The following is a 24,002-nucleotide window of genomic DNA, read 5'->3' on the forward strand; positions in this document are numbered from 1 at the left end:
AAGGCGAGGGGGTGGGGTCGGCGGTGCACAGTCTGTGGGTGGCGGGGACATGGGTTGAAGAGGCCCCAAAGGGTGCGTGCCATGCTGTCATAGGTCATGCTAGGACTTTCCCATGGGAGGGAGTTCAGACTTTGCCATGAAAGCTCTGGGTGTCTTTGAAGGGGGAGGCAGAGTGATCTTCTGTGTTTTGGGAAGATTACACAAGCAGCTGTGGGAGGGGCTGGGCCAAGCAAGCCTGGAGCCCAAATGGCCAGCTGGGGGCTGCCTCAGTGGTCTGGTGAGCAGGTCCTGGGCGAAGCAGGACAGCCAGGGGGCTGAAGGGGAGATCCAGTCCAGAGATACCTAAAGGTAAAATCAGCCAGCAGTGGTTGTTCTTATGGATGTGGATTGTATGTATCCTCTGTGCCATAAATCTTTCTTGAGTGGATCCTAGAATCACAGATTATTCGATCTGTAAGAAAGCTCCTTGGGGCGCCTGGGTGGCTCAGTCGGTTAAGCGTCCGGCTTCGGCTCAGGTCATGATTTCGCGGTCTGTGAGTTCGAGCCCCGCATCGGGCTCTGTGCTGACAGCTCAGAGCCTGGAGCCTGCTTCACATTCTGTGTCTCCCTCTCTCTCTGCCCCTCCCCTGCTCATGCTCTATCTCTCTGTGTCTCAAAAATAAATAAAAACACTAAAAACATAAATAAATAAAAATAAAAATTTTACCCACTGTTGATGAGAATTTCTTGGAGGCTAATTATGTACACTATCTCTGAACCATTATCCTGAATATTATGTATTACATTTGACTATGTTCAAGAATAGTTAAAGCCAATATTTTAATGTGCACTGGGGTCCCAAACATGCATGAACTCTTTTAATCTTTAACATTATCATCATCCATTTTTACGGATGGGAAAGAGGAAACGGGCACAGAGAGGTCAAGCAACTTAACTAAAGCCACACAGCTACGGCAGAGCAGAGATCAGACTCTTGACAGCTCCTGTACCCTTACTATCAAGGTGTCCCCACCAGCTGTGATACCTGTGATGCGTCTCTGCCTTGGTCCACAGTCAGTTGGCAACTGTCACAGCCTCTCTGTATCCCCTGACCTGGTGGAGCCCTCTCTGGGCGCTGCCCTTCGGGGGTAGAATCACATAAGCACGGGGCTTGTTGCTTGGGGCAATTACTTCAGTTGATCAAGTTCTCTTTTTTTGTCTTCTTTCTCAATTCTTGGCTGTTTTCCTGATACAGTTAAGGTTATTGGATAGGAATGAAGTATTGTCATATTCTAAAACTGGAATTTTTAAAATGAAGTGTGAAAAGTATTTCAATCAATCATATATATCTGTATAGATGACATATATCTCTTTTTCTATAGAGGCATAGAAGGATATATATCTACATAGAGGGGCTACTGCAGTGGTCCTGGTAGCATTGTGTTGACATCATTGAAATGACAATATTCTATTTTGAATTTTTATACTTAATCTCATAACCAGCTTTTCATACTGCTGCATAATATTCTTTTTTTTAATTTTTTTAAATTTTCTTTAAGTTTCTTTATTTTTGAAAGAGAGAGTGAGACAGGGGAGGGGCAGAGAGAGAGGGGGGCAGAGGATCCAAAGTGGGCTCTGTGTTGACAGCCGACAGCCCTGGGCGGGGCTCGAACTCAGGAACCGTGAGATCATGACCTGAGCAGCTGGACGCTTAACCAACTGAGCCACCCAGGCGTCCTTGCTGCATGATATCCTTAATTATTATTTTATTTTATTTTATTGTATTTTATTTATTTATTTATTTATTTATTTTTTAACGTTTATTTACTTTTGAGACAGAAAGAGACAGAGCATGAACGGGGGAGGGTCAGAGAGAGAGAGGGAGACACAGAATCTGAAACAGGCTCCAGGCTCTGAGCAGTCAGCACAGAGCCCGACGCAGGGCTCGAACTCACGAGCCGTGAGATCATGACCTGAGCCGAAGCTGGACGCTTAACCGACTGAGCCACCCAGGTGCCCCAATTATTATTTTACTAAATGCAAAATATTCACCAAATTCATGTACTTTAATTCACTAAACCATCGTCTATTATGTCCTGGATTAATTTCCAACTTCCTGCCTGTGCAGTGTTAGGGGTGCAAGGCAGAATTCCTTTCACCAAGTCCGTGGAACTTTAAAATTAACAGTATTTAGTGGGATGTTGAAGCTGAAAACTATTTAGGTTGGGAAAAGTATGTGAGAAAAGCTGATGATTTGGATTTGTGTTTTATTAAGTTATGTAATCAAATTATAATTAAAAAAATTTTTTTAACGTTTATTTTTGAGACAGAGAGAGACAGAGCATGAACGGGGGAGGGTCAGAGAGAGGGAGACACAGAATCGGAAACAGGCTCCAGGCTCTGGGCTGTCAGCACAGAGCCCGACGCGGGGCTCAAACTCACAGACCGTGAGATCATGACCTGAGCCGAAGTCGGATGCTTAACCGACGGAGCCACCCAGGTGCCCCTCAAATTATAATTTTTAAAAAATGCAGCAGTATCTCTGCCACTCAGTGCTCTATTAATTGGGGAAATGTACCATCTAATATCGACCCATGCATTCAATATATACTATTAGAGCACGTTCATGTGCTAGGTACTGCTCTGGGTGCTGGTCGTACATCAGTGAACCAAATAGACAAAATCTCCCCTAACATTCTGATCGTGTTAAGTCCAACAGTGAACAAAATAAAGTGTAAAGAACAATAAAGCAGCAGGTGCTGGAGAATACAGGAGTGGTTCTGGTTGGCTTTTTTTTTTTTTTTTTGAGAGAGAGAGAGAGAGCACGCGCACCTGGGTGGGGGAGAGGGGCAGAGAGAGAGAGAGAGAGAGAATCCCAAGCAGGCCCAGCACAAAGCCTGACGTGGGGCTCGATCTCACAGCCATGGGACCAAGACCTGAGCTGAAATCAAGAGTCAGACACTTAACCGACTGAGCCACCCAGGCGTCCCAGCAAAGAACACAAATTTAAGTGGTAGTAAGTGGTATTTGATCAATGTAGGATTAATTAAAGAGTAAAACATAGTGCTGACCCCAAAAATGTCATAACTCTGTTGTGGAGGGTTGTGTAAACGCACAAGCGTCTTTCAGCATGGAAGCCGTGCAGCGGGAGCACGGGGGGGGGGGGGGGGGGGGTGGTGTTATATACACACAAGGAGTCAGATAATCCCATCTAAGGGAGGGGTCTTCCCAGTGGACCTGATGCCCGAGTTGGTTCTAAAGGATCCGTTGAGTTTTCCAGCAGTGGGAAAAGGATGGAACATTCCATCCAGAGGGAACAGCGTGTAGAAAAACCCAGAGGGATGTGGGTGCTGTAGGAGAATGGCCTGTGGCCCAACGTGGCTGGACAGCAAGGTGAGGCCAGATGCAGCATAAAAGGCAACCGTATTGCTTTGGGTCATGATTTCATGACCTTCTAGGCTGAGGGATGGAACTTCAGCCTGTAGGCAGTGGGAAGCTGGTAGAAGTTTCCTGTTGTTTATTATATTTAAATGTCAGGGCACCTGGGTGGCTCAGTCCGTTAAGTGTCCGACTTCCGCCCGGGTCATGATCTCACGGTTCGTGGGTTCGAGCCCCCGCATCGGGCTCTGTGCTGACAGCTCAGAGCCTGGAGCCTGCCTCAGATTCTGTGTCTTCCTTTCTCTCTGCCCCTCCTCCGTGCCCTCTCTCTCAAAAATAAATAAACATTTTTTTTAAATGTTGATTTAAAAACCAGAATAGGTAATATACATGCACAGGAGAAAAAAATGTAAAAGGTGCCCTGAAAATAGGGTTTCCCTTCTACCGTCCCCACCTTTTCCTGGGTTCCCTTCCCTGGAGACACCACTGTTTTCTCGAGCCTCCTTGCCAGCCTCCCTTCAGAAGAGTCAGAGGCGGCAGGAGGGAGGGGAGGAGAGGAGACTGCAGGAAGCAGGACAGCTCAGGTAGGAGGGTACTGTGCTAATCGAGGTCAGAGAAGGTGGGAGAAGACAAGGTGACACGTGGCGTGACAAGCAAAGGTAGAGGAGGTTTTAGACAGGCTCCAAGGCTTCTGGCTTGTGTAGTTGAGTGGATAATGATGCTCAGTGTTGTGCAAATTAGGTTTTGTTGCGCAAATTATGTGCGAGTCAGACCGGTTCCCTCGGGCTGTCAGAAATTCACAACCAGTGTAGACAGCCGGGTGGACAGGCCGCCGCCGCCGCCGGCAGAGGCAGTCGGGGGGGGGGGGGGGCGGGGGGGGCGGGGGGAGGGAGGGGAGGGAGGGAGCGGAGAAGCATGTGGATTGGAGGAGAAGAGTGCTAAGCCTGGAGAACATCAAACACTGAAAGAAGAATCTGTCCCTCAGGGGATCTACAAAAACAGATCTCAAACCGTGAGAGGGACAGTGCCTGGAGCTGCTGGTAGGACAGATGACCCCAGAGGGCTCCCTCCCTCCAAGGTCGCAGGTTGTTGGCTGCTGTGCTGGGCGGCGGGGCGGGGGTGGGGGTGGGGAGGCTAGCTGTGTTAAGGGCTGAGATCACGGTCCCGCCGCGCCTGGCCCGCCGCCAGGCCTCAGCAATTGCTACTGAGCGCTGGGCGTAGAGGTGAAGGAATGCAGTGGGCAGGGTGTCGCGCAGCGTGCATGACCTCCGGGGGGCGCTGGCGAAGACTTTCTGGGACAGGTGACTCAGATTCGGGCGTGGGACAAGCCCTACCTGCGCTCCGGTGAAGGAGGGCCAGCAGTGGCCGGGGCAGAACTGGGGGTTCTTGCGTTTCTCAATGCCAGGGGCCCGTGACCGGCAAGGAAGGTAGCTCCCAGCCCAAGGCCACCAGCTAAGGTGGCCTCTGGACTCTTTTTCCGACGGCCAACGTCGGTAGTCTCTTTAGTTTGAGGATCAGATTGCTAGCACTGAAGGGTCCTGAGAGACCATGAGGCCCACATCTCATTTACATCGGAGGCCTCGGGGGCTCAGTAGGGGGAGTTGCCCAAGGGTCCGGCAGGCCCAGGATCCTCGCCAGGTCATTTCCCTGCCGGTGCAAGGACACACCGGCTGGGTGGGGGAGGACCCTAGGGTGGGCAACAGGCCCAACTGTAGCCCATCTGTGAGTCTAGCCAAGCCCTCGGTGTTTATAATTATGTGATCAACGTACGTGAGTGTGATTTATAAGGTGATAAAAGGCTATATAAATGCAATTTATTGTCATTTTCCTCCAATTCCGCCCCTTTTAGCTTCTCCGGCGCCGCCTGGCCTTCCTTCTCTCCCGCAACCCTTTCCGGAAGGCGTGGCCTCGTGGAGGAGGTGGGGGCTCCGGAAGGCGTGGCCTCGTGGAGGGAGGTGGGGGCTCCGGAAGGCGGGGCCTCGTGGAGGGAGGTGAGGGCTCCGGAAGGCGGGGCCTCGTGGAGGGAGGTGGGGGCTCCGGAAGGCGGGGCCTCGTGGAGGGAGGTGGGGGCTCCGGAAGGCGGGGCCTCGTGGAGGGAGGTGGGGGCTCCGGAAGGCGGGGCCTCGTGGAGGCCGGGGGGTGGGGGGCTCCAGGACTGGTGGTCTCAAACTCAGAACCTGTTTTTGAAAAAGTCTGGTTGTCATTTTAACAATGCAGAACAGGTCTACTGCAGAATCCACCGTGGCCCGCAGCGTTTGCTGCCTGGGAAGCGGCGGACAGGGGCTGTGTGGGGACAGGAGCGCCCGCTGGCGGTGGGAGGTCTGGGCCCGAGGGCAAAACCCTGGAAATGGCTGAGGCCGGGAGGCCGGGTACCAGGAATTCCCTTACACTGTTCTCTCTACTGCCTGTGTTCCAATGTCCGTAATGAAACATAAAATAGCCAATCAACCAAAGAAACGTGAGCTTCAAAGAAGGATAATTCTTCACCAACGAAGAAGGGGAAAGTCTATCCGTGCTGTGGAATATTACCCAGCAGCAAAAGGGAGCAAACTATGGGGGCTCCTGTCTGGCTCAGTCTGTAGAGCACATGACTCTTGATCCCAGGGTCATGAGTTCAAGCCCGGCGTTGGGTGTAGAGTTTACCTAAAAAAAAAAAAAGTTTTTTTTTTTTTTAAGGGAGTGAGTTATTGATACATGGATGGATCTCAGAATTATACTGAATGAAAGAAGCCAGAAAATGGGTGCGCGCTCTATGATTCCATGCGTCTTGGCTTCCAAAGAAAGTACACGAATCTGCAGTGACAGGAAGCAGATCGATGGTTGCCTGGAGACAGCAGGGCAGCGGAGGGAAGGAGGGACCACAGAGGGCATGACTGCGATGATGGTCGGCATACACTTGTCGAAGCCAACCAAATTGAATTCTTTCAGCATCTGTGGCTTGTTCTATGTCAATTACCGCGTCCTTGATATGTGTATGTATATATACATACAAATCTGTTAACCATGAAGACTTAGTGGGGAGGAATCTCTAAACAAAAGAAGCAGAATGTGTACATTTTGGTAAATAAAAGCTGCAGTGGATTTTCTAAAAATCCACCATTGATACCTCACCTTTCTCGAAAACCCTTAGTTGTAAGAGTCTGAGGAGACTGCAAGAGACCGTCTTATTCACTTCCTCCTCCTCTTTTCTGCTTCTCCGTCAGCTCTGGCTTCTTCAAAGCCTCGGTAAGATCTCGAGTGATGACACATCCCCCGCCCGCCCATACGCACTCACGCGCTCCCCTGAGCTCAGCCCAGTTCCCACGGCCGGCCCCAGCCCAGGCGCCACGGCCCCCCACCGGTCCCCCACCGGCCCCCCACCGGCCCGGTGTCTGTCTGGCCCAGGGGTGGCAGGCCGCCAGCTGGCAGGCGGCGGGAACTCGTGGCTGCACTAGGTCTGGAGCGGCCGGCAGGGGCCGCTGTGTCTTTGCTTTTCATCCACGCTCCCCGGTGGCTTCTGCAAGCCGTGTCTCTGGGAGGGCGTCTAACACAGTCCGCCTGTGAGACAGTCAAGTTAAAGGCTTAAACAAACTGGCAAGGAAAGGACCCCGCGTTCAAACCGCAGGCCCAGAACGAAGCCCCAGCAAACGTTAAGCAGACGGAACAGGGCTGAGCCATCAGGGAAATTACAAAAGCAAGAGTATGACCTTCCTTCCGAACCCCGCCGTAGGGTGTGCGGTTCACGTGGGGGATGGTGTTCACGTGGCGGATGCGGTTCCGCGTCGTCGCTGCCCTGCGTGGCCGGCAGTGCGTCCCCGTCAGGCTGATCCTGCGAAGGTTTGACCCTCGGTTGCCCTCCCGATGGGAGAAACTACATTTGTAACAACCCTATGACACAGTCTGGGGGGTATAGGGGAAAGCCAAAGCAGGTGACGACAGAAGCTGGTTCCAGAAGCTGACAAGAGGGAACAAGCGTCCAAACAGGATGACACCATAAAAAGTAGCTCCAGGGTGCTTGGGTAAAAGGACTACTTTTCTTCTCTGGCGTCTCTCAGCGTGCACGCGGGCCCAGTGACTGAAAGCTGTAGGGAGGCAGGTTGGTACCGATATGAACGAGAACTTTCCGACGTGCCCAAGAGAATCCAAAGCAGGCATCAACAAGATACGGTGCGTGTGTCCTGCGGGGTATTATTGAGCCTTGAAAAGGAAGGAAATTCCGGCACATGCTACAGCAGGGATGCAACTCAAAGACATGCCAACTGAAATAAGCGAGACAGAAAAGGACAAATATTGCACCGCTCCTCTTAAATGAGGTGGCCACTCCGATTCATAGACAATAAAAGGGTGGTTACCAGGGATGTGCACAGGGACCGGGAGTTGTTTAACGAGCCCGAGTTTCTGTTTTGTAGGATGGAAAGAGCTCTTGAGATTGGTCGCACAACCCTATGAATGTACGTGATACCGAAATGTACTCTTAAGAATGGTTACGATGGTAAATTTTAGGCTATGTGTATTTTACGCCAATAGGCTTTTTTTTTTTTTTCAACCAAAAAGAACATTTGGATAGTCTGCACTGCTCTGAGAGGGGATGGGTGGCTTCGGGAGGCAGCAGAGGTAAGTGTGTGTGTGAGTTGTGTATGTGTGTATCACTTCCTGTCCTCTGTCTTTGCTCCACCCCCCACTCTCTGTCCCTCTTCCTATTGTGAATTCCCTGCTGACGTGGGAGTCGTCTCCTCTTCATCTTTATACCCCCCAGAGGCAACAATGAGTGTTCAAAGAAACGTGCCATGATATTGGCTCCCCCATAGCACGATCACCAGTCGCCAGCAGCCGCAGCGGCACCCCTTGGGGTACCCCTGAGACGGGGCTGTGCACCTCTGCCATGCGGCCGGCCCCCACTTGCAGACCGCGTTGGGCGGGCAAGAACAATGCGGACAATGCATTGAAGCTGGCTGGCCGTCCACTGCCCACCCCCACAGGGCCTGGGTTGGCAGGACATACCCAGTGCGTGCTTCCTTCCATTTCCCACCACGGACGTTTCCCAAGGAACATGTCAGAACGTATTTCTCCGGGAACAACATGTCGTACCGGACCCTCTCCTTACGCGTTGAAGACCAAGATGTTCCCTGGGCCAACCTCTTCGTGTGCTCCGATTACCTTCCAGGGGAGCTTTGTCAGACGTCACTCTAGATCGGACGTTGGTTCGGATACTTACTGGTCGTCGATAGGATGGGTGTTACACTAAGGATGAGCTGGATGGATAATGGGTAAGCCCCCATTATGCAGACGGGTAGACTGAGGCCCAGAGAGCCTCACAATCCACCCGGAGGCATATCATTATTAAATGGCAGAACTGAGATTTGAGCCCTTTTCCGTATTAATGCTATTTTTACTCAACTATGCCGACTGCTGTACAGATTTTAAACTCAACATTGTAACAACCCAGCAACTTGACATACAACTTAATTTGGGAAATATTTCGTGTTTATTGTGTGCTCAGCTTGGAGAGCTGTAAACTTCAGAGAACTGGTACTCTTGCTGGGGAGGACTAAGTAACGTTAACAGGTTAATAACTAGACGACAGTATAGAATACCGCATCGGTCCGATGATAGAAACAATAACAGCTGATAGTTACTGAGAACTTACTACGTGCCAGGCACTTTGGAATCACCCTAAAATATCTCACAGAAAACTTGCGTTTCACATGGGAAGCCAGGGGTGCCCAGGTGGCTCAGTCAGGTAAGCGTCCGACTCTTGGTTTCGGCTCAGGTCACGATCTCACAGTTTGTGAGTTCAAGCCCCACGTTGGGCTCCGTGCTGACAGCATGGAGCCTGCTTGGGATTCTCTATCTCCCCCTCTCTCTCTGCCTCTTCCCCACTGGCTCTCTATCTATCTCTCTCAAAAATAAATAAACATTAAAAGAAAGAAAAAGAAAGAAAGAAGAAAGAAAGAACGAAAGAGGAAGGAAGGAAGGAAGGAAGGAAGGAAGGAAGGGAAGAAAGAAAGGAAGGAGGGAAGAAAGAAAGAAAAGCAAAGGTCAGGAAAACCACCCACAACCTCATAGCTGGTAGGGCAGGGTTTGGTCTATCACTCTTTCAAAATTCATGCCCTTGACTACCACATGCCCACACTATCCAACTGCACACCCCCACAGTCTCTGTGCTCTTACACATATTGCCAGCTGTTTAATGTGTCTAAGACTTACTTCTCCAGTGACGTCGCCAGCACCTCAAGAACGTGGAGCGCATGTCTCCATGGCAGCTGATAGAGCACTGGGCACGCTGGGGGCGCTGGGTGAATGGCTGTTGAATGATTGATCCGTGTGATTACATCTCCGACTCAGAGGAGGGAGGGGGGCTTTGAAAGAGAATGTGGAGAGAATATAAACAGCTTCCTATGGAGGCAAAGTCCTCTCTTTTCACAGTGTAGGATCATGGAATGAGGAACACAATTGCTGTACTATTACAGTGAAAACACAAAACCTTTAAACCTTCCCAATGTCTGCAGAATAAGTAAGGTCCCTATACCAGGCCTGAATGCATAGGTTTAATCTCAAGTGGTCCCAGACTGGAAACGCCCCTGAGGTGCCTGGCAAAAGTCATCTTACTCTTAGGCCTCAGAGGATACTCACAAAGAAGTTTCCAGGGACAATGAGCAGCAAAGCATAAAAAAAATAACCGACTGTGGGGCACCTGGGTGGCTCAGTCAGTTGAGTGTCCAACTTCTACTCAGGTCATGATCTCACTGTTGGTGAGTTTGAGCCCCACGTCAGGCTCTCCACTGTTGGCACAGAGCCTGCTTTGGATACTCTGTCCCTCTCTCTCTCTCTCTCTCTCTGCCCCTCCTTGCTTGTGCTCTCTCCCTCTCTCTCTCAAAAATAAATAAAACGTTAAAAAAAAACCCAACTATGCAAGGGACCCAGTGGAAACTAGAAGAAATAATAGTCAGAAGGGCACCTGGCTGGCTCAGTTGGTGGAGAGAGTAATTCTTGATCTCAGTGTTGTGAGTTTGAGCCCCACATTGGGTGTAGAGATTACTTAAAAATAAAATTTAAAAAATTTTTGCATTTCATTTATTTGGGAGAGCAAGAGAGAGAGCTTGTGTGAGCGTGGGAGAGGGGCAGAGGGAAAGAAAGAAGATATTAAGCAGGCTCCACGCTTAGCACGGAGCCCGGTGTGGGACTCAATCTCACGACCCTGGACTGATGACTGGAACCAAATCAAGAGTTGAACGGATGCTCAACCAACTGAGCCACTCAGGTGCTCTCAAAATAAAATCTTGAAAAAATAGATCAGTGAAGACCTCAGTTATTTGGATTACCAGGCACAGGTTATAATCAATTTACGTTTATTCTGTTTAAAGAAAATACCTGCAAAGGACAAGGGCCTAGAGAAAGTGACCTAGTATATTTGAAAAAGAACCAAACAGAACTTGTAGAAATGGAAGCTAGAATAAACAAAGTTAAAGGTCCTGAGGTACAGGTTAGCGGGAGATTAGACAGGCACAAAGAGAAGATTGGCGAGCTGGAAGACAGAACTGGAGAAATGACCCCGAGCGTAGCAGCCAGATGAGGGTCGGATCAAGAATGCTCGAGAAAAAAACTACAGCAGGCGTTATGCTGTGGAACAATAGAAACTTTCCCTTTCAATAAGGGAGCAAGACAAAGATGGCTGTTATCATCACCTCTTTCCATGTGGTGCCAGAAGTACAGAAAGGTTAGGGGGAAATCAAATGGCCATTATTCCCAGAGAATGTGAATGGGAACAAAAACAATACAAAGAGAATCTATAAGTAGATTATTAAAATTAACAAGTGAATTGGTAAGTTCACTGACCACCCCCCTCACCAATATATACATTTCTGTTATATTTTTGCAACAACGAGAGATATAAAATAAAATTTTACTTTAAAAAGATGACGTAGGGGCTCCTGGGTGGCTCAGTTGGTTAAGCATTCGACTTCGGCTCAGGTCATGATCTCACAGTTTGGTTCATGAGTTCGAGTCCCATGTCGGGCTCTGTGCCGACAGCTCAGAGCTGGGACCCTGCTTCAGATTTTGTGTCTCTCTCTCTCAAAAATAAATAAACATTAAAGAAAAAAAAAAAGATGATGTTGATGGAGCGACTGGATGGTTCAGTTGGGTAAGCATCAGAATCTTGGTTTCAGCTCAGGTCATGATCTCACGGTCGTGAGATCAAGCCCTACATCAGGCTCTGTGCTGATCATAGAGCCTGCTTAAGATTCTCTCCCTCTGCCCCTCCCCTCTTGCGTGCAGTCGTGTTCTTTCCCTCAGAAAACAATTAATTTAAAAAAATAAAAATAAAAATAAACAGATGTTGATAATAGCATTGCAAACACCAACTGTCTAGGAACTGGTCCATGGTCCCCACAGGGAAAATGAAAAAATTCCTTCAAAGACTAAACTAAGGGTGTTGGGTGGCTCAGTCAGTCAAGCTCTTGGTTTTGCCTCAGATCATGATCTCACAGTTTGTGGGATTGAGCCCCAAGTGTGGAACCTGCTTGGGATTCTCTCTCCCCCTCTCTCTCTGTCCCTCCACCGTTCTCTCTTGCTCTCTCTCTCTCTCTCTCAAAAAGAAAAAAATAATAAATCCACTTAAAAAAATCGTTGCGGGGCGCCTGGGTGGCGCAGTCGGTTAAGCGTCCGACTTCAGCCAGGTCACGATCTCATGGTCCGTGAGTTCGAGCCCTGCGTCAGGCTCTGGGCTGATGGCTCAGAGCCTGGAGCCTGTTTCTGATTCTGTGTCTCCCTCTCTCTCTGCCCCTCCCTCGTTCATGCTCTGTCTCTCTCTGTCCCAAAAATAAATAAACGTCGAAAAGAAAAAAAAATTAAAAAAAAAAATCGTTGCTAAAAAAAAAAAAAAAAAAAGACTCAATTAAAGAAGCCCTGAATGAATGGAGAAGATATCAGTTCCCTCCAAATGATCCATAGTTTAATATAAACCCAACAAAATCCCCAAGATTTTTTCTTCCCATAAAGTGTGACAAGTTGGTCTCCATACGTATATAGGGAAATGCAAAGAACCAAGGGTGGTCAAGACTCTTTTAAAAAAAAAAAGGGGGGGCGGGGGAAGACTTGCATGAGCAGGTGTTCAGGCTCGTTCTAAAGCTGTGTGCAACCTATGGGGTGAGGCACTGACTCCCGGAAAAGCCCACACACAGCTGTGCACCGTGTCCGTGCACCCTTGTCTTGGGACAGAGACAGCTTGGCCGAGCAGAGAGGACGGCGGACGGTGACCCCTGGAGATGAGAGATGGGGGGGGTAGCGGGGGTACCTGGCTGGGAGGCAGGGAGTTGCTTTGTGTGAGCTTTGCAAAGTCGCCCCCTCCCCCAGCCTCAGCCCTCCCACCTGTGAAATAAGCGGATGAACTAGAAAGCGGGAGGGCAACTTTTCGGCGCTGGGTTGCCTAGTCCCGGGTTGAACGTGGTGGTGGCTGTCATCGGCCGGCAGAAGGCCAGAATGTTAGGCGGGGCGCATTTTGATGCTCCTTCCTTTTGTCCTTTTCCAGGTGTCCTCAAAGCAGAGCGCTGACGACCACCCAGGGAGCAGCAGTGTCTACGGGTAAGTGATAGGTTGGGGCCAGCACGTTGCCTCTGCCATTTACTTTGAGGGAGGGAGAGAGAGAGTCCCAAGCAGGCTCCACACCGTCATCGCAGAGCCCCATGCGGGTCTCGATCCCATGAACTGAGAGATCATGACCTGACACTTAAGAGTCAGACACTTAACCGACTGAGCCCCCCCCCCCCGCCCCGCCCCGATGTCCCCGAAGCCACAGGTTCTTGTGTTGGCTCCAGCTGCCTGCAGAGCCCTTGTGGCTCACAGGTCGCCGTCCAGATGCGGCCCTGTCCTTACAGGGAGGGCCCCAGACACAGGAGCTCAGAAGCCCTACACCTCCCAGCCGCGTTGATCTTCCTCCTGAGAAAGGCCAGCCTGACCCGGGTCATCCAGGGCGTTCGTTCGTTCCGAAACGCCTCGCTTGTTCGCTCCGAAACTGTGTGCAGGGGCGCATTTGTGGAGGAGACGTGGGCCTCAGCCTTCAGGAGTTTATACCCTGAAGGGATGACAGATGGGTCTCCTGTGATGGCATTACAATTTTCTCGGGAAAGTGCTTTTAAAACCCCTGTAGGGTTAGCTGAGGACCCCAGGCCCGGAGACGAGGCCTTCTCTGTCTGTTCCAGGCCATCCCGCCTGGCTCTGGGCCGAGCGACCAGCAGCCCAGCAGGAGGCAATGACTTTGGGCCCCTGTTCTGTTCCCCCCCGGACCCTGCCCTCTTGGCTTCCTCACCTCCAGTCTGATGACCGTGATCCGCCCTGTCACTGGCATGTGGGTGACTGTGGTATCCAGGACCATGGGTGGGGACAGGTGTCAAACTTTGGGCTTAACAGCTGTTTTTCTTACTGATTACAAATGGTTTCAGGGCAAGAACCCTGCTGGTTTCCCTTATTTAACACACATTAAAAAAAATTTTTTTTTAACGTTTATTTATTTTTGAGAGACAGAGACTGAGCAGGGGAGGAGGAGAGAGAGAGGGAGACACGGGATCCGAAGCAGGCTCCAGGCTCCGAGCTGTCAGCACGGAGCCCGACGTGGGGCTCAGACTCACAGACCGTGAGATCATGACCTGAGCTGAAGTCAGCTGCTTAATGGACTGAGCCACCCAGGGGCCCCTTATCTGACACACGTTTGCAGGGGTCCTTCCCGGAGGAGCTTGGTCTCTTCAGAAGTGCAGGCAGCGGTCAGAGAGGGGACAGGAGCAGCCTGAGGGCTCACGGAGGAGTTGGGGACGATGACAATGGTTTGAAGGCACGTGGGAGTTCACCGAGGGGAGGGGGCGGTCAGAGTAGCCTCTCTAGCCGAGGACGCCGTGTGCAGGCAGGTGGTATCTGGGCACAGGGCGGTGAGGGCACGGAGGGCGGGAAGGTCTGGGTTGTAGAGAGGGCACTAAGTGCCTGCTGGGACCCCAACTTGGTGTAGAGGGTGAAGCGGTGAGAGCACATACCCCCACCCCCACCCCTGCACCATCAGTCAAGGCCCAGAGCCTTATCAGCATCACGGAGAGCCCTGGGCCTCCTTCAAACCTTTCTCACGGCTCTGCCTGCCTGGAGGAAGTGGGCTTCGCCCTTGGCAGCCGGGTGTGGTCTCGTGAGCTGGGGCGGGACAGCATGTCCCACTGTAACGCCTGCCCCGGGGGGCGCCCGAGCATGTGGCTCTTTCCTGGGGACCTGGGGACATGGGGACAGGCCTGCCTATGGGTCCCCAGGAACAAACCGCCCACAGCTCAGTCCTGGATGAATATTTCCACTGATTTTAAAGAGAATTAGCGTGACTTTCTCCAGTTTCCATCAACCCGAGGAATTTAGAAGGGTTAAATTCTGCCACAAATGAATTTCTTCTTTTCGAGAGAAGAGGCCGCACTCCAGGACGCCCCTCAGGTGTCCCCACTTTCCCCAGGAAAGTGCTGGCCCTGTCAGGCTCTGTCGGCCTGCCCCAGTGCCTCAGGAAGGAGGACAGGGTCACAGAGGCAAGCTCTGTGGGGGCGCTGACCCTCCCCAAGGTCAGGACAGGCGGCAGCCTGCCTCTGGTCCCCAAACTTGGGCTCCGCGGCCTTTGAGGAGAACCCCCTCGGGGAGTGAGCAGCAAGTTTCCTGCCCCACACCTGCTGTGGCTCCCGTTGCCTCTGGGCCCTCCGTGGCCCTTCTCCCCACTCCCTCCCCCCCCATGCAGCTCTCTGGGGCTGCGGTGGCCACACTTCCTTCCCTGCCTCCTCCCCCACCCCCAGCGCTGCTGTCAGAACCTGTCAGAGCAGCATTTCTGGGAGAAATATCCTAACATCTGCAGTTTGCTATGAAATACCTGCAGAAATCAGATGAAGTGGATGTTGTGATAAATACAGCAAAAAAAAAAAAATGTATTTACTTAACCGTTGAATCTACAATTTCAACCTTTCCCTATGCTTGGAAGTCTTTGTAATAAAATGTTGATGAGCAAAATCCTTCAAAGCCCAGTTAAAATATATCTCCCTCCCCCAAACTCTCTCCCTCCCCTCTGTCCTCATCAAGCTGGCGTCTCTCCCTCCTTGATTGCCACCCAGCCTCCACACTTGTGACCTGTAACGTAGCAGCTACACAGGACAGGCGGGCTTATACCCTCGCCCAGCCTCAGGAAGGCAGGATGGGTCTCTGACTCATCCCTGGTCCCTCACAGCACTGGGCACATAGTAGGCATCTCACAGATGCTTCTTGGAAAGGCCTGTTTGATGTGAACCTGGGCCACGGGGGCCTTGACCAAACGTGAAAACCTTTGACCCCCGAGACCTGATCATCCTTGATGACATCTGCGTCCTTCTGAGGGACGAGGGCGGAGACATGTAGAAGCATCAGGGTTGGGCCGGTCAGGCTGGCTTTGCGGACACGGCTGGCCTCCCCTGAGGTCTCTGGGGATTGGGCCACAGAAGCTGAGGCCCCAGGAGGGGAAGCCTGGCGATCGCGGTGGCTCCGGTCTGCACCTGCCGCTGAAGATCCCCCAGCCCGGCCACCTGTGTTCATAGGTGGGGAAACGGACCTGGAAGGGGGGAGCCGGCCCAGCCCTCCGACCGGCAGGGCAGTGCGGGCTCCCTCTCCAGCACAGCAGCGAGCCTCCGGCAGGCAGGTGGGAGGTCCCTGCGACACGACCGGGGAGCGGCCGGAAAGAAAGGGAAGTTTGGGGTACAGCGAACACCACCCAAAAGTCCCTACAAAGTCCAGAAAGTCAGGGGGTGAACCATCAGGTGTAGGCTGGAGGGAAGCACTTTCTGAAGGCTGGGTAGCAGGAACAGGGGTCTGACTGTGGTCGCTTCTCCCGCGTCCAGTCCTGTCCGAATGCCGCACCTCCTGTGTGACCCCCGAGGGCGCAGGCCCAGCGCGTCAGTCAGGCAAACGGATGTCTGCAGTCAGTCACATTTGCGAGGGGCTGTGTAGCGTGTAAGATTCAGTGTCACACGCTGTCTGCGCACGATATTATTTATGCGCTAGAATGAATTTATGGACCCAGCTCCGTTTTATTTTGTTGTATGGTATCATATTGTATTTTTTATTTATTTTTTGAGAGAGAGAGAGAGACAGAGAGCCAGCTGGGGAGGGGCAGAGAGAGAGGGAGACGCAGAATCCGAAGCAGGCTCCAGGCTCCGAGCTGTCGGCACAGAGCCCCCACGTGGGGCTCGAACTCACGGACTGTGACATCATGACCCCAGCTGAAGTCTGACGCTGAACCGACGGAGCCACCCAGGCGCCCCTGAACACAGCTCCGTTTTAGAGGGAAAACATTTGATGCTCAGAGCTGCAAATGCCTCGGCCAGGGTCGCAGAGCTAGTAAGTGACAGAGCTGGGATTTGACCCCTGGCCCTTCTACCCTGAGGGCCCTGACCCTTAAACTTCCCAGCCGCTGGCTTCCTCACCTGGGTAAGTAGGAGGAAGTGAGGTCTTAGCGGATAATGTCATGGGCAACGAAGCCAGAGAAGTAGGCAGAGGCCTGCTCATGGAAAAGATTACGAAGGTATCCCACAAAGGTTTTCAGTTTGGGTCTTAGGACGGATCAGGAGTCCACGAAGGGGCCATTGTAGAGATGACGAGTTTGAAGGTGACATCTTACCTCCTGACACCCTGTCCGTGTCTCCGGCCCGCAGAGCCCCAGACGGCAGCCACGGGAGGCCAGAGGGGCAGTCGGACATCCCCGCCGTCTCGTATGACTACTCAGAGGAGGCGCTGATGGCCAGCATCGAGCAGGAATACTGTCGCTGAGGCCGCTGAGGCCGCTGCCGCCGCCTGGCAGGCCCCCCTGCTCCCGCCCCCGCCCCCCTCCGCCGCTCCTCTGCCACCGGTCCCACCTGACCGGACTGGGGTGGCGCCTCACCTCCCCCTGTCCAGGCTCTGGCTGGAGCTGAGCCCCCTCCAACACGCAGTTACTCCCGGCTCTTCCAAAAGACCCGGCTTCCAGCAAGCTGGCTCCAGGGGTCCGTCGTGCCGACCATGGCCTGAAGAGAGACCCCGGGGCTGCCCCACAGGTGCGTGGGCAGGGGATCTCCCAGAGGCTCCTCTCAGTCCCCGGGGAGGGCTTGTCTACAAGGTCCTTCCCCTCTCCGATGGCCCTCTCTCTGTCTGGGCTGGGGACAGCTCACCGGCTCACCGGCTCCAGCTGCCCTCTGTGGGTCCCGGGGCAGGGCCTAGACTCTGCATTTCTAACCAGCTCCCAGGTGAGACCCAGGCCCCCGGGGCCCCAGCCTCCCTTGGGGTAGGAGGGATTGAGTCTAAGCTTCAGACCTCATGTGATGCTTCCTTCCTGGTGCTGGGCCTGGGTGACAGAGGGGAGCACAGGGCCGGGAGCTGGAGCCCCGAGTTCTGATCTTCCCTCTCGCACTCCCTTGCAGCCACTTTCCCCTTCTGGGCCTCAGTTTCCCTCTCCAGAAAGTGGGTCCTGGAGGCTCTTCCGGGCATTCTGGCCCTGACAGTCTGGAATTAGACAATTCCAGGCTTCCTTGATCCCTGCTGTTCCGCCACCCGCTGGGGCACAGGCCTGCCCCCCGCCTGCTGAGGGTGGGCGCCCCTGTGCACCTGTAGGAGGTCTTGAGGGACACCCGCTCTCGGCAGACCACGGCCTGACGGGACTGTTTTACTCTCTTCCCACCGGGTAGAAGGTAGAAGGGCGTCAGAACAAAGGGGCACGTGGGGGCGATGTCAGCTGTGGCCGAAACCAGGATGGGTCTCAGCTTGTTGCATTTACCACCTCCCTGGCGTCGCCCGCAAGATGCAAGAGCATCTCGGGAGCTGACGAAGGGCCCGTTGGCACCGTCCCCAGACCCACGGGCCTGCTGCCGTCATCGGCAGGCGGATGTTGCCATGAACTTTTATTACTTGACAAGAGAGCCTTTGATGGGCTGTTCCATGGCTGGGAGGTTCTTCCCGCTGAGCCAGAGGACGGGCCCGCCGGAGCCTTCCCACAGCCGCCCCTGAGGGATGGACCAGGACCTTGACAGTGACAGCTATGCCCCATCCAAGCCCCAATCCTCTCTTTTGATCAGAGATGACAGCCATTACTGTTTTAATAATATGAAACACTCCTTTTAAGAGAAGTTAAAATGTTATTCAAGGACAAGGCCTTGAATTCAATGATGTAAAGTGTTCACAAGTTTACGTCGTTATTTTGTTAAAGCAGAAAACGTTCAGCCGGTTTCCAAGAGAAAGATGATACCCCTGCCTCGTCCAGGGGAAACCTCACACAACCCTTAAGGACACGAAAGTGTTAAGAAAATAAAATTCCTCATGTCGTTACTGCAGTCTGTGTGGAAGTCAAGGTGAATGCCTGTAACCAAAGCGAAGGAGTTGTTCCCAGGTCTTTTTTTTTTTTTTTTTTAATTTCTTGGATTCAGAAAAGTGTCTTCTTTTTTTTTTTAAGTTTTTAATGTTGACTTAAAAAAAAATTTTTTTAACGCTTATTTATTTTTGAGACAGAGAGAGACAGAGCATGAACGGGGAGGGTCAGAGAGAGAGGGAGACACAGAATCCGAAACGGGCTCCGGGCTCCGCGCTGTCAGCACAGAGCCCGACGCGGGGCTCGAACTCACGGACCGGGAGATCATCCTGAGTTGTCCTGAGCCAAAGTTGGACGCTGAACCGACCAACTGAGCTACCCAGGTGCCCCATGTGGTCCAGAGGCTCAAGCCATTTCACACCGGGCTGCCTTTCGTGGGCTGTGCCCCCCTGGAGGCCCTGCTCAATGCTGCCCAGGGCTGCGTCTTCCGAGCCCCTGCCACTTGGAGACTGGCCCTCCACTGGATGCCAGGTTCGTGCGTGAGTCAGCTCTGGTCTCTGTTCGGCACGACGTGCTGTCTCCAGGGGCCGGCACACCCAGAAACACGTATTCACCCTGGAGAAGGTAAAGGCCGTGGAAGAAGTGTAGCCGACGCCCCACTGAAGGTCTAATCCACGTGGGTGGAGGTTCTTCTGGCGATAATTAGGCAGAAGAAAGGCCTTCATGGGTGTCATCGGGAGGATAAAACACGTCTGAGGCTCAGGAAAGAGGCAACACGAAATCAGACCTTTGGTGTGGTGACATCTGGACCCCCTGGGGACAAATCCCACCTTGACAGGTGGCCAGGGCTCTATGTTCTGGTGTGCTGAAATCTTCAGTTTCCAGAGTTGGAAAGGAAAAGCTGCTTTTTCTGTGCGGTGTGGACACGGGGAAGGAAAGGTGACACTCAGTGTAAGTCCTGACGGACGCCCCGTGCAGCCGGTGTCTGGGGGGTGTGGCTACACAGGAGACCGAAGGAGCGCGTGGTTTCGTGTAGTGCTAAGGGCACGGGACTGCCCTGCCCAGACCCCGACTTCCACCAGTGTCAGGGGCCTGTGGCCAGCTGTCAGCGGTGACACCACTTGGCAGCGAGAATCACCCGTGGCAGCGTCGCTTTGGCTTTCTTGGCTCGATCCCTGGGGAGCTGCAGCTGGAACGATCCCAGCGTGGGCTGGCTGAGCCCCAAGAGGCTTCGAACAGTTTGTAGGGAAAGCGGAGAAAGTACAGAGGCAAGGGCTGAGGTTCCTACTAATCTGGCAGGAGAGAATCTGAGTGGAAAATAAAAATAATACGACCTTGGTGGCACCTTACGCGAGTGAAGCACAGGTCACAGAACCATGGCGTGTGTGTGTGTGTGTGTGTAATTTGTACAAGTACCTGAAGAGGGTTTGCTCCCCGCCAGGGTCTGTGCTAGGTGGGCCCTGGAGGTAGAAAATGCACATGTGATAGGAGCGAGCCGAGTGCCGGGCGAGCAGGTGCAGGGAGCCATTGGGGTCTGGACCCTGCAGGCCCCGCTGCTCACGCGTCCTCGGAAAACGTGGGGTTGGAAGTAGCCAAGCTCTGTCTGGAGGCCGATCGGCTTCTCTCTGCAGTGAGAGCTGGGAGAGCGCCTCGTGGAGGGAGGAGGCCCGGACTCTGGTCTTGGCCTCACTTTCCAGTGATCCCGGCATCTTAGCGTCATTTTTCCAGCGGGCAGAGGTCTGTCCAGCCTGCCGCCCACGGTTACCGGGAGGCTTAAATGACAGACGGCTGGCTGTGTGCTCTGTCACTGCAAAGCCCATATAGGTAAGAAGTGGGGGCCTGGTCGTGAGGAAGGGGGACCCTGTCAGGCCCCTCAGTGTGGAGGGGCTGGTCTGTGCTCCGCAGGAGGCCAGTCAGGTCTGGCTGGGGTCTGGGGTCTGGTCTACCAAGAGGGCACAGCTCTTCCTCAGGGATGCCCCTGAGGCTACCAGCGAGGACCCATGGCCTCAGGCCCCCCCCCCCCCCCCCCCCCGTCTACCAGCAGGAATTCTGCATCTTTCTGGTATTCCCTGTGTTATGTTTGAGAGGTCCCCCGGCCATGTACTCACAGGCCTGGGGACCCCATGCTCCATCGTGCCCCCTTGAGGCCAACCACAAGGCTCTGGGCCTTGTGAGAAAACACGGTTGCCTCAAGGGTCCCAGCCGCTGCCAAGGCCAACGTCTTAGGGTCTTTTTTGGGGGGCGGGATCACGCCACCCCCTCTGCGGTACTTCGGTATCCCACAGCGACACTGCCTGGCCACTTTGTGTCACGGCTCCCCTGGATTTGAACATGGAGCCCGGTGGGCACAGGGCTGGCCCGGCCAGTGTCCTGTCCCCCTGCGTGTACCCCTTGTGCCTCCTCCGACCAGCCTCGTTCTCAGAAGACGTCTAACCGTGTCAAGTCACTCTTCGAGAAGCCGATAGGAGCGATGGCCCCTCGGCCCAGAAAACGGACCCCTGCCCGTGTGTGACACGGCTCCCTTTGGCTTCAGGGTGTTGACGCCCCCGAGGTTTGTGCACGCGCGGATTGCTCAGGGGCACCTCGGCGGGTCTCCAGGATTCTCTGCACAGTCCTCTCTTCTCCGGCGCTCTGTCCTGTGATGTCTCACCGCCTTAGTGTCCCTGGACCATCAGTGCCATCTCAATCAGGGACTCCTCTGGGTCCTGCCTGGTTTCCCCTCCCTCCACGGCAGCCTGGACACTTCCTCAAGGCAGCAAACGGGGGCGATTGTAGGGTTCACCCCACTGACTTCCTGTCTCTCAGGGTGACCGTCTTTCATGGCCTAAGGTCCAGTTCCTTGGAAAAGCTGGCATCGTGCCCTCGCTCTTTCAGATGTGAGGGGGTATTCGGTTCTTGTTACTCCCTCTTGGGCAGGAATGGAATTCGTGTTTCTATTATTTTAATGTTCACGCTGTCACAAGTTGGCCCGTGGCCGTCCCTTTGAAAGGCTTCTTTGCTCTTTAGCACAGTCCCTGCCATTGTCAAAGGCAGCCGGCGATACGAGAATACGATGTAAGCCTGTTCTGGTATTTCTGGGCCCCAAACAGCTACCCTTCAAGGGGCCCCGGCTCCCTGGGGTAGGAAACAACTCAGGTTTTCTTCTACATGAGAAATTAAAGTGCCGGACGCTGAGACGGGCGTGTTATCTCTTGTCTTTACTTGGTCCTCATTTTACAAATGAGGAAACTAAAGTTCAGAAAGGTAGAATGTCTTCCAGCAACACAGGGCTGCAGGGGGTCGGCCTGCCTCAGCCAGGCTAGCGAAGTGGCCGGTCAGGAATCCAAGGCCTTGGAGACCTCTTGGTGGAAAAGAAGGCCGCTCTCTTGCCCGCTGCCTCTGCACGCGTGCCCTCGGACTGGACACTGGGAGAGACAGGGCTGCCCACCTCCTCGCCTTTCCTGTGGAGACCTCACAGCCTTTGCCTCTCAAAGACCATCTTTCTCCCATCCAAGTACTAACCAGGCCCGACCCTCTTAGCTTCCGAGATCAGACGAGATCGGGCGCGTTCAGGGTGGTATGGCCGTGGACCATCTTTCTTTTTTTAATCTTTTTAAATGTTTATTTATTTTTGAGAGGGAGGGAGAGTACAAGTGGGGGAGGGGCAGAGAGAGAGAGGGAGGCACAGAATCCGAAGCGGGCTCCAGGCTCTGAGCGGTCAGCACAGAGCCCGACGTGGGGGCTCGAACTCGCGAGCCCCAAGATCATGACCTGAGCCGACGTCGGACGCTTAACTGGACAGCCGCCCAGGTGCCCCAAAGCCCACCTATTTCTCGACATGCTCCCTTCTCTCTGCTGGTCAGTGTCTCCTAACTGAACTCCTGCCCCAGCCTCACCCCTGCGGTCCCTTCAGCCGGAGCGGTCTGACCTGAGCATAAATTCCGCCCCCCACCCCTCACATTTAACAAACACTGAGGGAGTCACCTGAGCCTTGCAGGATGCTAGGCTTTAGGGACACAGACAAGCCACAGGGAGGGGTTGTCACCCCTGTCCCCAGGGAACCCACCGTCTATGGACGGGGGACAAACGGGCGAACACAGGGGTGTGGTTACAATGACAGGTCCCTGAAAGAAGGCCGGGCAGTTAATTCAGCTAGGAGAGGCGGTGGAGAGTGGGCATGAAAGGGAAGTTCAGGAAAGGGGGAAAAGGGCAAAGACCCGCAGCCTCCCCACATCCCTCTGCAGGATCCAGGTGAGTCCCGGAGCAGGTGTGGCTGCTTCCCTACTCCTGCCCCGGGGAGCCCTCAGCGACACTTGCCTGGCCCTTAGGGAAGACACCAGGCCACCTCCCCGGCAACACCCTCTCCGCTCCGCCGGGGGCCCTCACGCCCCACCCTCTGGCACCTGCAGCCTGGGGCGTATGTCGGAATCCTTGTTCTGCGCACGCTGCCGTCCTCTTCGGGGCCTGGAAAACCTTCTCCTCACCTTCAGTTCAGATGTCCCCCCAGGAGACTTTTCCAGTGGCGCCATCGGCCACTCACAGCACCGCGCTCCCCGACCGTCTATCTTCTATCCTGTTTGCTGCTCAAAACGTTCCTCGTGTGCTTCCGCGTCTTACCTAGAGGACTGTGAGCTCTCTGGGGGCAGAAACTAGAATGACTCACCTCTGGGTTTCTGCCCCAACGCAACGGACTCCATTAAATGCTGCTGGGTGTTGGATAAATGGATGGATGGGTGAGGGGTGGGTGGTAGATGGAGGGGTGGATGGGTGGATGGGCAGGGGGGCAGGTGGATGTGATCTGATCCCTGTCAAGGGGGAGCTTACATTTCAGCAGGTAGATTAGGCTCGCAATAAAATTCAATAAAATATGACAGGTTTTAGCCTTGAGGACAGAACTTCTAGCCTTTTTTTTTTTTTTAATGTTTATTTTTGAGAGAGAGAGAGACAGAGACAGAGCACGAGTGGGGGAGGGGCAGAGAGAGAGGGAGACACAGAATCGGAAGCGGGCTCCAGGCTCCGAGCTGTCGGCCCAGAGCCTGACACGGGCCACAAACCCACAAACCACGAGATCATGACCTGAGCCGAAGTTGGACGCTTCACCGACTGAGCCACCCAGGCTCCTGGACAGAAACTCTAGTCTTACGAGAGTTCAGAAAAGGGGGGGGAAGGCTCCGCAGAGGCTGCCATCAGAACTGGGCACTGACAGCTGAGGAGGAAGTGTGAATACTGTCACTACTTTGTAGCACTGTCATCTCCACTGGACCTGTGCAGCCCTGTCCAGCACTTGGCTCGTGGCGTCTTACCGGCTCTGCTTGTTGGCCAGTTTGTCCCCTGAGCTCAGTGAGACGTGCTGGGGAGCTGCAGGCTGCCTGCAGGGCCAGCT

At 53.5% G+C, this 24,002-nt stretch overlaps 1 protein-coding gene across 2 annotated transcripts in view; it reads left to right on the forward strand.

The window, feature by feature from the left end:
* CYS1 (cystin 1) overlaps positions 1–18,665 on the forward strand; it is a 20,649-nt gene extending 1,984 nt beyond the window's left edge. Inside the window, exons 2-3 of one of the 2 annotated variants that reach the window (XR_001432152.3) lie at positions 12,866–12,918; positions 17,019–17,105. Coding sequence is in view for 1 of the 2 variants with exons in the window: in XM_027077874.2 (XP_026933675.1) it covers positions 12,866–12,918; positions 17,019–17,133 (168 nt within the window). In the remaining variant the exon portion in view is untranslated. Of the gene's footprint in view, positions 1–12,865; positions 12,919–17,018 lie in introns of both variants that reach the window. The other variant, XM_027077874.2, reaches the window with a different exon arrangement.
* Positions 18,666–24,002: the final 5,337 nt, after the last annotated feature.

The sequence above is a fragment of the Acinonyx jubatus genome, chromosome A3 (genome assembly GCF_027475565.1).
Source record: "Acinonyx jubatus isolate Ajub_Pintada_27869175 chromosome A3, VMU_Ajub_asm_v1.0, whole genome shotgun sequence".
NCBI classification, from domain to species: Eukaryota; Metazoa; Chordata; class Mammalia; order Carnivora; family Felidae; genus Acinonyx; species Acinonyx jubatus.